Here is a 16,033-nt window from a genome sequence, read left to right as displayed (position 1 = left end):
ACTTCCTTACATGGAAAACACAAAGAAAAGACAATTATCAGAGTGGTAGGTGGGTAAGCCTTTGTTTGTTTGGATGGAGGGGAGGTTGTAGTCTCTGCCTGCCTGCCCCTTCTCATTAATAATAATAATAATAATAATTTATTATTTATACCCTGCTTTACTATCGTGCCTAGGGAATGGGTAAATTCTAATTCCTTTGGAAGAGTGCTAGGTGCAAGAGGTCATAAATTTGCCCCAGCCTAATGCATTCCAAAGAATAACAACTGAGTCAGGCTTGTGCTAGAGCACACCAGCCAGAACAAGACAATTTCAAATGTATGATCACTTCAAATACTTTCACTTACTTGGCTGATCTTAGTCTCAGTGGGCTGGTCAGGCCAGTCCACCTCGAACGCACTATTGCTAGGATTATCGGCCGGAAACTGATCCATAGATTGACCGCTGCTAGATGGAGTCTTTTCCGGCTGATGGGTGGAATTTGAAGGAGGGAGGAGAGAGAAACAGAGATGGGAGGAGATAGTCGTAGGCATGGTTACATGAAGATACAAAAATGAGAAGAGTGCAGTGAGAAGTAAGACAGAGTAGACAATGAAATAATCCCAGGGTAAATAGAACTGCTGAACAGGTAAGAGTCAAATGCGCCATAATTTTGGATGGATCCTGGGGGGAAAGTGGGGTCAACATTACCCCTGCAGCCAATGGTCTGACAAAAGTGCCTCCATTTATTGACCAGGGTAGTTCACCTTGAGATGAAGTGGATTGTTAGGGTGCAGATGGAGCTTCCATGGATACAGGCAGTGCAAGTAGAACTGCCCTGGAAGACTGCCAGTGTCAAGCATCAGGCAGCACCGTTCTCCAGAGGATGCTGTCCTGGTTTAGCCTTGTCAAGGCATCCCTGGATATTTCTAAAAATCCCTCCTACATCATTAAGTACCTCTTGCTTTCTCCCTCACTGCTTCTATGCACTGCCAAATCCATAAAGGCAGTGCTGAGCTGTCTCAGTGACACCTTCTCTGCTGCAGAAGATGGGAATGGGGCCACATTTTGAATTTTGTCACTGAATTTAGCCTCTCAGTAGATTTAATTCCATAACACAGAAGGAAGTGATTATGTCCTTTAAAAATATATATAAAAGGAATAACCATTGCTGGCAGAGGGTGGGAGCAAGGGTTTAAAGAAGGAAAGACCACTAAATGTATTTGTTTTTAAGCTGTGGTTTTCCAGTCACAGAATATGTATATCTATATCTATATATATCTACCAGTATATATAAATATATACAGACAGATATGTAGATACTGTATATAGATATAGATATATGATCTATAGTGAGCTAAATTAAAGCCTGAAACTGTGAGGTGAATTTGAGTATGGACTTAACAAGCTTATCTGATATTTTGGTTTATCTTATTTTATAACATTTGGGGTAATTTATTTTATGTCATAAAATATTCATGTCCTTTTATTTGGACTCTCAACTGTATAGCTTATTTTGTTGCAAAAGTCGTATTATAAAGATTAAAACCCCTATCTCTTCTTTGTGTCTTTGGATCAAACACCTTCTGGGGAAAATATCAGAATATAGAAAGCCATCTAGCTCACCATTGTCTACCCTGACTGGGTTTCAGACAGCAGTCTCTTCCTGCTCTAGCTGGAGATGCTGGGAATTGAAAACTGAGACCTTCTGCATGCAAAGCAGATTCTCTGAGTTATGGCAGCCCATATCTGCATCAGTTACATTTATATCAGGCTGTTTGATTCTAAAATGGCTTTCCCATCCCACCAGTATATGGGTCTTTGATGTCACAATATGTATCACAATCCACAACCCCTGACTCTCTTCAGGAGGAAATAGCATGGGAAATCAACTTGTAGAGTAAACTTCTGTGTGAACAACTGGTGCAGGTGTGCATTTGAATATTCATTCCCTATACACACCCTCAACACAATGCTCATCGAGGTCTCATTGAATTGTCTTTTGCTGTGGGTGGGTTACGCAACCCCATCCAGGGTAGCTTGTTTTGCTGTTGTACAAAACATAGAGCTGGATCTACAGAATACCCTCTCTCAATGGCTTTGAGAATATTTAACGAAGGCAAATGCTTAACTAGCAACAAAACACTGCTAGAAAGACTTCCAGACTAGCACGCTCAGTGTCAGGTTGTAGTTTGTGCTCCTGCCATCTTGAGACAGACGCGCAGCAAGACGAAAGAGAAAGGGGTGCAACAGAAGGCAAAGTTGCCCCTAGACCTGGCTAGATTTATATGGCAGGGCAAAAAGCCAAGGATTAAGTTTAAACTGTTAATGGAAGTAAAAGACAGAGGAGGGTTCGTGCTGCCAGGCTTTAAATTATATTACGAGGCTGCATGTTTAGTATGGCTCAAAGAATGGATACTACTAAAAAATGCCAATATATTAGACATTGAAGGCCGGGACAATAGGTTCGACTGGCATGGTTATCTCGGATATGACAAAGTTAAAATGCACAGAGGATTCCTTAACCATATAAGAAGGAGATCACTTTTCACAGTATGGGGGAGAAATAAACTATTGGAACCCAAAAAAAAACCTTGATGGTTGTCTCCAGTAGAGGCAATAGCAGTGAAAAAGAAAAACATGGAAATTAATTGGCTCACCTATAAAGAAATATTAGAAGAAGAAAATAACCAATTAAAACTTAAAGGGTATGAAGAACTTAAACAGACAGGGATGAACTGGCTACAATATTACCACCTAAATGAAATCTTTAAATTACATTAAAAAACAAATGGATTTGATATAAAGATGTAAGACCTAGAAAAAGAATTAATATTAAATAATAGGAAGACATTATCAAAAACATATAGATTATTATTATTTGAAAGATGAAAAAGTAAAGGAAGTGATGGTGAAGTGAGCTCATTTCGGCTACCCAATTGAAATGGAAAAATGGGAAGAATTATGGGGGAAAAAGATTTAAAATTTATAGTGTGCTATCTGATTAAAGAAAAGTTTATGAAAATGACCTACAGATGGTACCTGACCCCATCCAAATTAGCTAAAATTAATAAAAACAATAGTAACAAGTGTTGGAGGTGTAAACAAACCATAGGAACCTTTTTCCACAAGTGGCAGACTTGTCCCCAAATTAAAAAAAATTGGGACATGATTTACGAGGAACTAAAAAAAATGCTAAAACATACATTTGTAAAGAAACTGGAAGCATTTTTATTAGGCAGTTTAGCAGTAAATATTCCAAAAGAAAATAAAAGAGTGTTTCTCTACATCACTCTCCCACCACCTGATACCCATTCTGACTTCCCCACAGTTAGTCCTTTTCCTTGGGAGAGAGGGAAACAGGCAGAGGTGGGCTGGCATCGAACCCTTCAAATATTAAGTTGAACACTCAGAGAACCCTCCTCCAATGTTTTCTGAACATTCAGCTTCAAGGGATGCAATGCATCTCTATTATGGGTACACGGCTGCTCACCAATCCCTAAAACAAATGATAAAATAATTCTAGAATTTCCGTGCCAAGCTATTACTTTTACTCACTAGACCACACCAGTTTCCCCCCAGTTCAGATAAACGGTTAAGGAGATGTGCTTTACTATTGTGCTTAGGGAATGGGTAAATTCTAATTCCTTTTGAAGAGTGCTGGGTGCAAAAGGTCATAAATTTGCCCCAGCATAATGCATTCCAAAGAATAACAACTGAATCAGGCTTGTGCTAGAGCACACCAGCCAGAACAAGACAATTTCAAATGTATGATCACTTCAAATACTTTCACTTACTTGGCTGATCTTAGTCTCAGTGGGCTGGTCAGGCCAGTCCACCTCGAACGCACTATTGCTAGGATTATCGGCCGGAAACTGATCCATAGATTGAACGCTGCTAGATGGAGTCTTTTCCGGCTGATGGACAGAATTTGAAGGAGGTAGGAGAGAGAAACAGAGATGGGAGGAGATAGCAGTAGGCATGGTTACATGAAGTTACAAAAATGAGAAGAGTGCAGTGAGAAGTAAGACAGAGTAGACAATGAAATACCGTATTTTTTGCTCTATAAGACTCACTTTTTCCCTCCTAAAAAGTAAGGGGAAATGTGTGTGCGTCGTACGGAGTGAATGCAGGCTGCGCAGCTATCACAGAAGCAAGAACAGCAAGAGGGATTGCTGCTTTCACTGCACAGAATTTTTTTTCCCTTGTTTTCCTCCTCCAAAAACTAGGTGCGTCTTGTGGTCGGGTGCGTCTTAGAGAGCAAAAAATACGGTAATCCCAGGGTAAATAGAACTGTTGAACAGGTAAGAGTCAAATGTGCCATAATTTTGGATGGAACCTGGGGGGGAGGTGATTATGTCCTTAAAAATATATATTAAAGAATAGCCATTGCTGGCAGAGGGTGGGAGCAGGGTTTTAAAGAAGGAACGACCACTAAATGTATTTGCTTTTAGGTAAATGCTTAACTAGCAACGAAACACTGCTAAATAGACTTAAAGGTAGTTCCTGACAAGAAGCAAACTACATACAGTGATAATATCAGCATGGATTAAATGACCTTTCATGGAGAACTGTTCCACTTAAAAACATCTATATTCTGAATCGGAAATTAATGAATTGTTCAGCCAATAATGGTTTCAGCAATAACTATAGAAGCACGCCGTCAGCATGACATAAGGATATTACAAAAGCAAGCAGAGCAAATAGCAGCAGAAGATATCTTAGGTTAAAGGTTGCAGTTCAGAGAGAAGCAAAACATTGGTGGTTCATAGTCTCTATCTACTTTAGGGTAGGTATTTAACATCCTATATCACAACTAAAGCTGGGAAAATATAGATCACATTTGTTTGAAGAAATACAGTGGTGCCTCGCAAGACGAAAAGAATCCGTTCCGCGAGTCTCTTCATCTTGCGGGTTTTTTCGTCTTGCGAAGCAAGCCCATTAGCGGTTTAGCGGATTAGCGCTACAGTATTAGCGGCTTAGCGGGCTTAGCGGATCAGCTGATAAGCGCCTTAGCGATCAGCTGTTAAGCGGCTTAACGATCAGCTGATAAGCGGTTTAGCGGCTTGGGAAAAAGGGGGGGGAGGAAAAAAACCCCGCAGGAACTCGCAAGACATTTTCGTCTTGCGAAGCAAGCACATAGGAAATTTGTTTTGCGAAGCACCTCCAAAACGGAAAACCCTTTCGTCTAGCGGGTTTTCCGTCTTGCGAGGCATTCGTCTTGCGGGGCACCACTGTATGGTGCTTGTTTCCACATTGCACCATTTTTCTGGAGTAGTTGTACATACACTATGACTGTGTAAGAGAGGCCACAGCATACTGGCTTTCCATTCAACAACCACAGTTGCTGAGGCACAGCTACATGGGTAGTCCACTGCAATCTCTCATCTGATCGGGCTCCTCTCAACTGCACAGAAAGGTGCCAGGCCACAGTACCCCACACAAGTAGCTTACAATTCTTTTTCTCACTTCCTGCCTTTAATAGTTGGCTTTATTGACAATACATTTTGAACAACAATGCCTTCTGTCAGGCTTAGTAAGCTTTTTAACTAGGGTGGCAAGCTACTGAATCAGTAGCCAGAACTTCTGTTGAGAAATTTTAACTAAGGTGAGACTTGTCATACTTCTTTATTTGGGGGGCTATCTAGCTTCTCTGTGTTGCTTTTATACAGAATGAAATGAGTCAACTTGCACTTCCCTACACTGAAGTTTTGGTAATGCAGTACTCAATGATGTTTAGATTTAAATCAGATAATTTGGTGGTTGAGCTAGCAATTCTTTACTCACTGGACTGCTATATGTTTTGGTGCAGTTAAACCCTGCTGTGTGATAATATATATTTTCAATGAGGAAAAATAGCAAGGAAAATAATGGAAGGCGGGGGGATTCATACACATTTGTTTGAAGAAATATGGTGCTTGTTTCCCCAGCGCACCATTTTTCTGGGGTGGTTGATCTAAATCTAATGGCTACCTATCCTGAGGACACAATCTATTCACTAAACCTTTATATGAGGAGGAAAGGGAGGAGGGAAAACAGCAGAGAAAATGCTTAGGAAGAAGTAATAGTGAAGGTTCTTGGGTCAGGAAAGACAAGGGAGTCAACTTCTTGAGACAATTTGATGAATTTACAATGGGAAACCAGTGTAGGCCAATTCTGTTTAAAGGCCAATCACACCTCAAAAGACATCTGATGGCAGATAACGTAAGCCAAATGAGTAAACTTAAATTTTAACTTAGAACATAAGAAGTATCCTCCTGTGAAGATATAGAATTAATAAAGACAACAGGAAATGCACAAAAGCAAAGAATAAAGGTTACTTGCTAGCAGGTGGACTCAAGCAAAGCTATATATCTCAACATGCCCAAAATGTTATGAAGAAAGTCTGGAAACTACAAGCCATTGGCTTTTTAAACTGATTTATTACAGCGTAATATCTGGCAGCATAATAAGAAAGGAGGAAAGGTTCGTTTCTCCAGCAGTACTGGAGAGATCTCCAATCTCTGTTATTAGTGAACCACGGCAGCAAATCAGCAAGCACAGCATTATACTAAATATATGTATAGAATAAGGAATTGTTTGGTGGTAGTTGAGAAGTATACATACTACACAATCGAGAGGTAGGAAATGGCATGCAGGGGTTTGTTTGTTTTTTGACAAGGTAAAAAGTAGCAGCAAGGTCTACAATTATTGCAGCAAGAAGGTTTGTGCTTCAGTCAATGCCATTAATAATAGGCAATATCAAAGCACAGGGGATGAAGACTTCTTCTCAGCGTGACAGACAAAGGGCAGAAGAGGTTGCAACTGTACCACACCACTTTAGTTCATAGCACTGAAGAGGATGAGAACGGAAGGTCAAGACAAGAATAATCATCTTTGCATGATAGTGACAGAAGGAAGTACTCACACATGCCAAGCACCACATGGTAGAATTTATTGCACTGAAAGCTATATTAATAGAAATCTTACCTCCCATAAATCCCAAGGCAAAGACTAAGCATAGCAAAGAGCAACAGGAATAAAAACACATTGAGACATCATTAATTCAGCCAACACAGAAAGTGCAAACATACAAAGTCTCCTTGTACCACCCAGAGGATTCCTCCAACAAAGATATCCATCAGTGGAAGAGAGAGGGAGGCAATTTTCAATGACCCTCGCTCTCCCTGTAGGAGCCTCCTACACTATCAGTAACATACACACATGCTGAAACACACAAAAATCCCTGCTCTGGAAGGGATTCGAAGAGGAGAGTAACACACCATAAACTGCCTCCCGCTCAGGTCCAGCACTGGATACCACATTTAATAATATGCCATTCATTGACATTAATGCAAGCTTATTGTGTGATATTTTGAATTATCCATTTCATCCCTCATGTTCTTTAATCTAGCTGCTACTAATTTACACTGCACGAGATGGCCAATTTTCATCTCACTACGTCACAATTTCTGCATCTGCCAGATGAGGGTGGATTCCTGTGAAGCTAAACAGGCTCAGCAGATAATGCGCTGTAGGAGAGCCATTGATTAAATTAATTAATTGCCTTTTGCATGCATCTCGAGGCAATTTACAAATATACCGTAAAACAGCTAAAAATTAGTTTTTAGAACACTACAAAAATCCAGGTGCAGATTGGTTTAAAAACAATATGAAAGGAGACCTTTTTACATCCAGCTGGAAAAATTCATCAAAACAAAAAATGTATTCAGTTGTTTTTTTAGAAAGTAGAAGAGGAGAAGCCACACTGAAAGCTCTGTGGCAAGTTACTGTGGAGAAGACTTCTGATACGCTAGGTACCTGAAGGAGAAACTCAGCTGCAGAATGCAGTTACCTACTGGATATTATGTATTATGTGTACAGAATCCACAGATTACTTTCCCAGTTGAAATAATAATAATAATGGCAACAAGGCAACGAGAAGCCTACCAAGGTTGACTCATAACTGATTGCAGGAAATCTGTGGTTCAAATCTCAACTCAGTCATGGACTCCTAGATGGTCTTAGGCAAGTCAATCTCTCCAAGTCTCAGCTCCCTGATCAGCAGTGTAGTATAAACAACACTGGTCTGCTCTACAAGATTATTCTAAGAATTATCAAGTTAGTGTACATGAAACACCTAAAAAAAGCATAAGCTACTGTTATTAATGCAAATCATCAGGAAGAGTCATGTGAGACTCTGTAGATACATTTTGTAAGTCTCCACATGTACTTCTGTTGCTATGAATACATACATACACACCCATCCCCATCATGACTGATGAGGTCTATATTGTCTAACATTTCATGAAGGAATGGCAGCAGTAAACCAACCTGGGCAGCAGGCGTAGGCGACTTCCCTACAGGGCTGTTATCAGGTTTAATGGGATCAAAATCAAAATCCAACAGGCTGGCTCCCTCCTGGAAGGGCCCAGGGGCATCAAACTTGCAGCATTAAGGAAGAAAAGCAGTATTGCGTGTTAGTCAGGTATAGGATGCAGGCTGGTATGCAGAAGGTGTTACCCAGGAGCTGAAGGTGCAAAAAAAGATGCATACAACTCTATGGTACAAGCAATGACTGCTCACATGTGCCCAGTGGCCACAGTACGCTCAACACTTTTGCAGAAACGCAGCCGTGAAAACAAAGCATCAGTATTCTACAGAGCCTGAGCAGTTTTCATGTTACCATCCATCATATTTATCAGGGGTCTTCTTGAGGTCACTATCACTTGTGATCTTTCCAAACAGGGTCCCTAAATCCTACCCAAGATACTTCCACATGCAACTTTCAGCACAGCTAGGCCACTGCTTTAGGCACTTCTTAAAAGAATGAAACTATGTATGATGTGCACAGCATTTTCAGTGGAAGCCTCTCTATGATCCTCACAGCAGCAAATCTGTATCATCATAGTCAGAAACACAGTAGATTCCTTGTTTAAGATCTTAGCTTTTGCAATCTGTTTCCCCTGCCCATATTCTAATGCTTTCCATATTCGGACGTTATTTCCAATATTAATAAATTATTCCAGTTCTCTATTATATACATTTCAAGTTATATATCTAGCCAAAAGGTCCCTTTTTAGTCAGGAGGTTATCTTATTAACTAGAAGCAATTCTATTGGGGTTGCAAATTAGAACATCAGTGGCAGCATTCAAATTTTGACTAATGTCCATATTCCTAAAAAGATGATTTACAAGGCACCCCTTTTTTCCCAGCTTGCTGTTTCTGAAAGGAGCTCTGTCCAAATATTTCAGCAACTTCTCTGATAGTTCTTCTGGTCCTAAGGCAAAGTAATGCAATGTAACCTTTCTAAACCAAACCAAGGCACAGCAGTAAACATTTCTGAATTATTAGGATATCTGGTGAAAACTAACGTAAATGCACCAACTGAGGAAAACTATATTGCTGCTGTTTCAAAGCAAAACCCTTTATCAGTTTGATATATCCACATACTTTCAAGAGAGAAACTTCTAGCACATTCTTTTCCACACAGTTTCCAAGCAGCAGCAATTTATATTTCAACTTTAACTTTTTTGTGTCATTCACTAGTTCCTACCAATATCAGAACAAGCTTTCAATGAAGGCGGTTTTCTGTCTCATAATCTCAACTCCAATAAATTTAGATTTTAAAAGGTTACACAATACTCACAGCAGATCACCTAAGTATTTCTTATGTAGGTTACCACTGAAGCAAGACCTTCTAGGTATTCATTTTCTGTGCCTGACTAAAAACCAATTCAGGTCAAAAGGGTATAGCCATGCTAGAAGCTTACCTGTCACCCCAGAGTTACCTGCACCATGTGCCGAGGGTTCCTCTTTCTTGTTAGCTTGCCCTCCCTCTCCTCCCAAATAATTAGCCCAACACACACAGAAAAAAATCACATATGGTACATGAAATACATTGATCATAGGTTTTTCCCTATGGTTTCTGTTCTAGGACTCAAACCCATCCATTTGAAACCTGTACATGCCAGGTGTCCTCCATGCTGGATGCGTCCCAAGCTGAATGCTCTGTTTAGGCAAGTGTTTTTACACAGAAACGTATGATATAAAACATGGTGTAAGAGTTGTTGAGGCATGCTACAAGGAAAAGATAGGTGTGGACAAGGATGGGAGGTTGCTCAGTGGCCCACGGCTTTCTCAGATAACAAAATGAACGGGGCATATACAGACAGAATTCCTACACTGAAGGCAGCTCCTTGGTTCCCTTGACCAAAAGACTCTACAAAGTGCAACTCTTCTCACTTTTAGTCTCTGCTTCCCCATTAATGCAAAGCCTCTGCTCTCCTTCCTAGCTCCCCATGGTATCCACTGTTATCTCTGAGCTCTCATCTTTAGGAAGAAAAATCAAAAAGAAAAGGCAATGCTTGTTGGTACGTTTCACTGAAGCTATAAATTCGGCCAATTGCATGTTACTAACAATTAACCTCTTTAAAACCACACCGCCTACATATCAGGATTTTGAGAAAGAAAGAAAAGTGCCACTAACAGGTGGTGAAATCCTTTTTGCATGGCTAGCAGCGCATTTAAGAATTTTCTGCTTCAAATTCCATTCTCCCACCTCATTAAAATTATACTAAATTAAGAACAATTTGGATAGCCTCTAATGCTGTTCAGAATCTGCCACATGAAACAATAATCTCGCAGTACCTCAGGGTGAGACTAATTCTACCTTGTGCTCATCATTGATTTTGCATTTTCACATAACATTTTTCTACAGGTGTTTTTCCACAGGCATTCTTCCAAAAGTCCCTTAGTCTAAGATCTCCTAGACAGGCTCATTTATTTCTCTCTCTCAAATGTAAACAAATCACTACTCCCACACACTACTCCCAACAACCTCTTTTATTTTGTACTACAAGCCTTTTTTTTCCCCTACAGGGTCCTCTTTTTTCCCTTGTAGTTCCTTTACTTCTGAACCTTCCCTTTGGTCATCTCTCAAGAGATTTCCACACATAAACATTCCCCTTACCTTCTAAAATCAAGTCCTGATGGAGAGAGATGTTGCAATCTGTTGCTTTTTGTTTCCACCCTTGCAGGGGTGAGGAACCAGAAGCCCTTCAGATGTTTTTGGACTCCAACTCCCATCACTTCCAAAGAGCTCCACACCCTGTTCTACTTGAACTGGCCCATATATGTATGGTTGCTACTAAATGGCCAGACAGAAATCCACACTTGGTGCTCATTTCTGTGTTAATTTGTTTCAGAACATTCCAATAAATGTTTCTGGCAATGACAAAGACCTACTTTTTATTTATTTATTTATTTTAAAAAAAATCAGGTTTAAAGCTAGCTAAGTGGCAGCTTAATATCTTCCTTTGCTCCCCACCCTCAATAAGGAATCCTAATCTGTTGTAGAACTATGACCTGTATCCCCACAACTGTGAGGTAATCCCACAACCCTTGTAACTTGTGGCCTACACTTGCCTTTTCTCCCAACTCCAGGCCCCTCACGCAATGTTTCGGCCGTCGAACAGGAGGAAGAGGTAAAAGCCGCAGGCCACCGCGCTGAGGTAGGGAAGGAAGAGCGGAATCAGGAAACAGAACTGCTAGAGGTGTCATTTTTTTATGAATAATGGAAAAAAATTATACATCACAATGTTGTTGTTGATGATGATGATGATGATGCAAGTTGTAAGATTGTGGCCAGAAAACTGATCAGGCTGGTTTTTTCCTTCTTCCCTCACAAGGGCTAGAATTAAATCATCCCTGGGAAGGGACAATGTGGTGGATATCATCCATTTGCCTAGTCACTACCTCAGGCAATTAGCTACAACAGAATATTTTGTTTTCAATCAGTTTCTCAAGCTTTACAATAGTAGCTTGAGAGGCCATGAGACTCTGAAGAGGTGGCAGATGCTAGTGACTTTAAAAAATATTAAGTGCAGGCCCAGGGCCAAGAATGACCTGTCTAGGGTTGATGCATGAAAGCATCCAAAGTCACTAACACAAAACCCATTTGTCTCTCAAATTCTTATCAATAAGGAAAAAAAGCACTTTTTTCTTGGAGGCAGCTAAAACCACACAGGTATTTCAAGTTACCACTGTGAGGCACAGTCCACATTCATATATTTAAGAATCTCACAATTCTTAATGCCCCAGCCATGTGAGGGGAAGTAAGGTATGAGCCAGGGTGACCATGCTAGTACCCAATTATCAAGGGGGCCCCATCCAGACCCCATCCAATTCCTCCTCACTCTAAGAAAAATAATGTGGGCAGAGCTTCTAAACTTTACCCTAGATTCTGTTCTCCACCCACTTTTGCCCAGGCCCCCCAAAAAGCTCCCCAGAAAGGAATGTGGGCCTCAGGAGGAAATTTTGTTCTAAAGGATGGGGATGGATGCCCTTGATCCAAACCACATTTCCTCCACTTGGCTGCAGAACTGGGACCACTTCACATGAGTGGGTGGGTGGGTGGGTACCCAATGTCCTGAAACAATAATGCCTTCCTGCCTCACTCTCCTATTTAGCTGGGGAGAAATAGGTTTGATCTCCATGGCCTTGATGAAAGACATTGGAAAATGATGGAACCTCTCCACGTATTCTGCCTCCATTTACCTCAGACACAGTTTCTGAGCCGATAAGATATGGTGGGAAAACTCACTGGCCCTTTTGCCCATTTCAAATCACATTGGCCCCCCCATACATTCATGCACTGAGCAGTTTTCATGGCCTGACACCTCTAATAAGGAAAGGACCAAAAAAAAATATTAGGTGAAGGTGAAGCGGATAGAGGAAGGGACAAGGGAGGGCAGGGAAGAAGGAGAAGCTAACCTGTGAGGGGGTTGTCACACTGATCTCTGGGACAAAATTGTCATCAAACAGGTTGATGATGTTCTCCTGCTTCATCTCCTTGGACGGAGTGAGTTTTGGAGGTGGCGGCACGGGAGGACCTTTCCGCAACTGCATGCAAGCGAACACATGGCGACGGCACAGACAGCAACACCCAAAAAACCAGAGACAGGAACCAGGTTAGCAAAAACTAAATACAAAACACACACAGAGCTAGAGGGGAAAGAGGTCTAGGAGGGTTGTCCACACATGGGAGGACGGAGAAACAATCACACACTTCCAAAAGAAGGGTTCGCATCATTAGTTACACTTCAGTCGTGGGCAGGTCTCCCTTCTGCAGAGGAGAAGCGTAACACAATTAATATGCATAAGATAGGTCATGCATACATAATTAGAGTCTGTGCAACCTTCTGGAGGACAAGGAGGGAGTTTACATACTACAAAAAAAAAAGTGCTGAGGAGCCAGGAGAGACAGCAGCATTACTCGTGGCAGCAGTACCTGTCTGCCTACAGAGAAAGAAGATACCCAAGCCAGCTTTACTGATTCCTAAAAACAGGCTTCCCGATATATTAAACCCATTCTTTATAAGTGACCTTGGTTCAGCGTCACAAAGACATTTCTGCATCCTAAATATGGCTGAGATACAAACCAAAAGAAATCAGGGTCCAATTCTTTTTGGAGTCACAGCATTCCTGTGAAATAACCACAAATGTCACAAGAATAAAAATTATGCTGGTCTGGGAATCCATATTCTCCTACAAGTTACATTGCGGCTTTTATTTTTCTTTAACATCATATGCCACACTTGGGGGTTGTACCATCTGGATTGGTTACGTCAAGATTTTCTTCTCTTCCATCTCCTTTCTCAGATGTTTACTTGGTGTCAGGCTTTCAACCAAACATACTAAGAAACCTAAATTAGCTGGAATACGTCTCATTTCTAGGTGCAATATCAGAGCAGTAGGTTGGTTTTCAATTGTGTTGTGCTACTTGACCATTCAAAAAATGTCCCAGTCAAAATATTGTGCGAAACTCTTGTCATGCTGCCCCTGCCTAGCAGAAAAGATCTAGTTTTCTGAAGTGTTGAAGACAATTTAGCATGAGCAAGCTAAGCTACATACTGAGGTCTTCAACAGTCAATCTGGCTAGTTTCACATGTCACAAAAGTGCCAAAAATAACAGAGTCACGTGATTCACACACTTTGCTTTTTAGTGCTTCTTGTAACACAGTGGCTTATCTCTGGTTGTAACTCTTTTAACTGCAGACCTACATTTAATGCACAAGATGGTGCTGCCATTTCATACATATGTTTATCAACTGGCTGATAATCAAATGCTGCAGAAATTCCAGCGCATGCAGAAGGTAATTTCAGATCAACTAGAAGATCTCCAGGCAAATGGCAGCAGAATGGCAAGACTAATGCAATACTCCTAATTGCTTTAACAATAGCAACACTAAATATAACTGGTGGAAGGGAATCTAAATTAGGCTTCTGAAATTGGGGGTTGGGGACTTGGGAGAAAACCTGGAGTGGGTTTTTAATAATGGACACATCCATTATTAACAACAACAGACACAACCTACATTTTGGCTTTCAGTATAAAAAGAACTGGCATGCCCAGGGCCCAGCACTCTTGGGAAAGACCACTGCCTGATTTCATGAGGCAACATGGGTGTTTATCTGCACTGCAATCTTCCCTCTCGCACACCCTACTCATGGTTTTTAAAACTCTGGAAAGTAGTGTTATGCCTTCCTCCACACTACCTAACAAGCACTTTATCAGCACCAACTGGGATCTAAAAATCAAATGGAAACCATGTCCTCTCAATATGGCAGTCTTTTGGATGCAGCAGAGCAACGTGTCTTCCACAGTTCTGGAGAAGGGGGCATGTCATCTAGAAGAAGACCAATAGGCTTAAGTTTCCTCACATGCCCTCTTCAAATGCTGCTACATTCATTTGGAGAACTTAAGAAAATATTTTTGCACTGTGTCCAGTGAAGTCATTCTAGATTTCCAACAAGAAACAAGAACACACCTTCAGCATGCAAGTGATCAATTCTTATTCATCCACTATTGCAGTGACAGGCAGATTATCTAACTTTGAGATAGTGCTGTCAACTCGTTCCTTTAGAGTTCAAGAAGTTTCCCTTTACGGAAGTGGATTTCCCACCTTCCCCTACATTCTGCGCACACCATCTGGACATAGCTTATACCCTGAGGTCTGTACTTTGGCTTGCACTTTAACTTGATTTTGTTAGGCAATAGGTTGTATTTTTCATTTAATCGCATGCACCGTCTACTTTTATGTGCCTTTTAAAAAAATCTAATGTTGCTTTATGTTTTAATGGTGGATCCTTCCTATAACTTTCTATATAAACTTATTTCCACCTGCACAACTCAAGATTTCATGGGCAGGCGAGAGAGCTAGTAACAGACAAATATGCTGATTTTAGGAGAAAAATATTGTATCTCTCATTACACAATAATGCACAAAAGCACTTGTAGGTATAGAACAGGAAGCTGACTGCATTTTAAAAATATTTGGTGCTGTTTGCATGAGGAGGTGGGGTTAAGAGCAACTCATTGCTGAGCTGATTAGTGCTTAGCTAAACTCCAGTGTGTCAACATTGTCAAATCTTCTTTCAAAAACTCACATTAAAGTTCCAGGTTTCACTTCTTCCTCAACACACCCAACTTAGTCATTTATCTGCAAGTATAAACCACTGAACTGTGGAAGAGGGTTTGTCAGGAATGCTTCTTAGTGAATTATAGATTTCCTGCTGAAATGCCTTAACTACTGCATGCTATATTTCATTTTAAAAAATATTCTAGGAAAATTAATGTGCCCATCTGCTGGTTTAAAAATACTGTTTTATGCCCATTAGGATCTGTCTCTGATGTGTGAGCATAATAAATGAAACAACCAACCTGCAATGATTAGCTGAACTATGCACTGAAAAAGAACCACCAGCTGATGGCAGCATTCACCATGTGTATTTTCTGTAAATGCACTACCTTGGCAAGTTCCCTAGATCAGTCTTTCTCAACTTTGGCTCCCCAGGGACTACAACTCCCATCATCCCTAGCCAGCAAGGCCAGTGGTCAGAGATGATGCACACTGTAGTTCAAGAACATCTGGGGACCCAAGGCTGAGAAAGTCAGCTCTAGATACTATAGTAAACCATGTTTCTTTTGTATTTCTTTTTTAGGGGTGGCGGGGATAAAGAGAAGCGGCTTCCCCCCCCCCAAAAAAAACCTGAAGGCAATATTTTAACCCTTTG

The 16,033-nt window shown here is 40.8% G+C and overlaps 1 protein-coding gene across 16 annotated transcripts in view; it reads right to left on the bottom strand.

Annotated features, from left to right (window-relative positions):
• The window catches only part of BIN1 (bridging integrator 1), a 116,277-nt gene that overhangs the window by 12,350 nt on the left and 87,894 nt on the right, over nucleotides 1–16,033 (bottom strand). For 4 of the 16 annotated variants that reach the window (XM_081007180.1, XM_081007171.1, XM_081007185.1 and 1 more), the window contains 5 exons: nucleotides 12,731–12,859; nucleotides 8,290–8,400; nucleotides 6,946–6,969; nucleotides 3,774–3,893; nucleotides 345–464 (listed from right to left, as the gene is read on the bottom strand). The exons of 2 other annotated variants lie outside the window; for them this stretch is intronic. In XM_081007180.1, the coding sequence (XP_080863306.1) occupies nucleotides 345–464; nucleotides 3,774–3,893; nucleotides 6,946–6,969; nucleotides 8,290–8,400; nucleotides 12,731–12,859 (504 nt within the window). Of the gene's footprint in view, nucleotides 1–344; nucleotides 465–3,773; nucleotides 3,894–6,945; nucleotides 6,970–8,289; nucleotides 8,401–11,383; nucleotides 11,465–12,730; nucleotides 12,860–16,033 lie in introns of all 16 variants that reach the window. 10 more of the 16 variants (XM_081007186.1, XM_081007183.1, XM_081007173.1 and 7 more) reach the window with 8 other exon arrangements.

This window comes from Podarcis pityusensis (genome assembly GCF_964106645.2).
Source record: "Podarcis pityusensis genome assembly, chromosome: 1".
Taxonomy (NCBI): domain Eukaryota; kingdom Metazoa; phylum Chordata; class Lepidosauria; order Squamata; family Lacertidae; genus Podarcis; species Podarcis pityusensis.
This window is presented reverse-complemented; position numbering and strand designations above follow the sequence as displayed.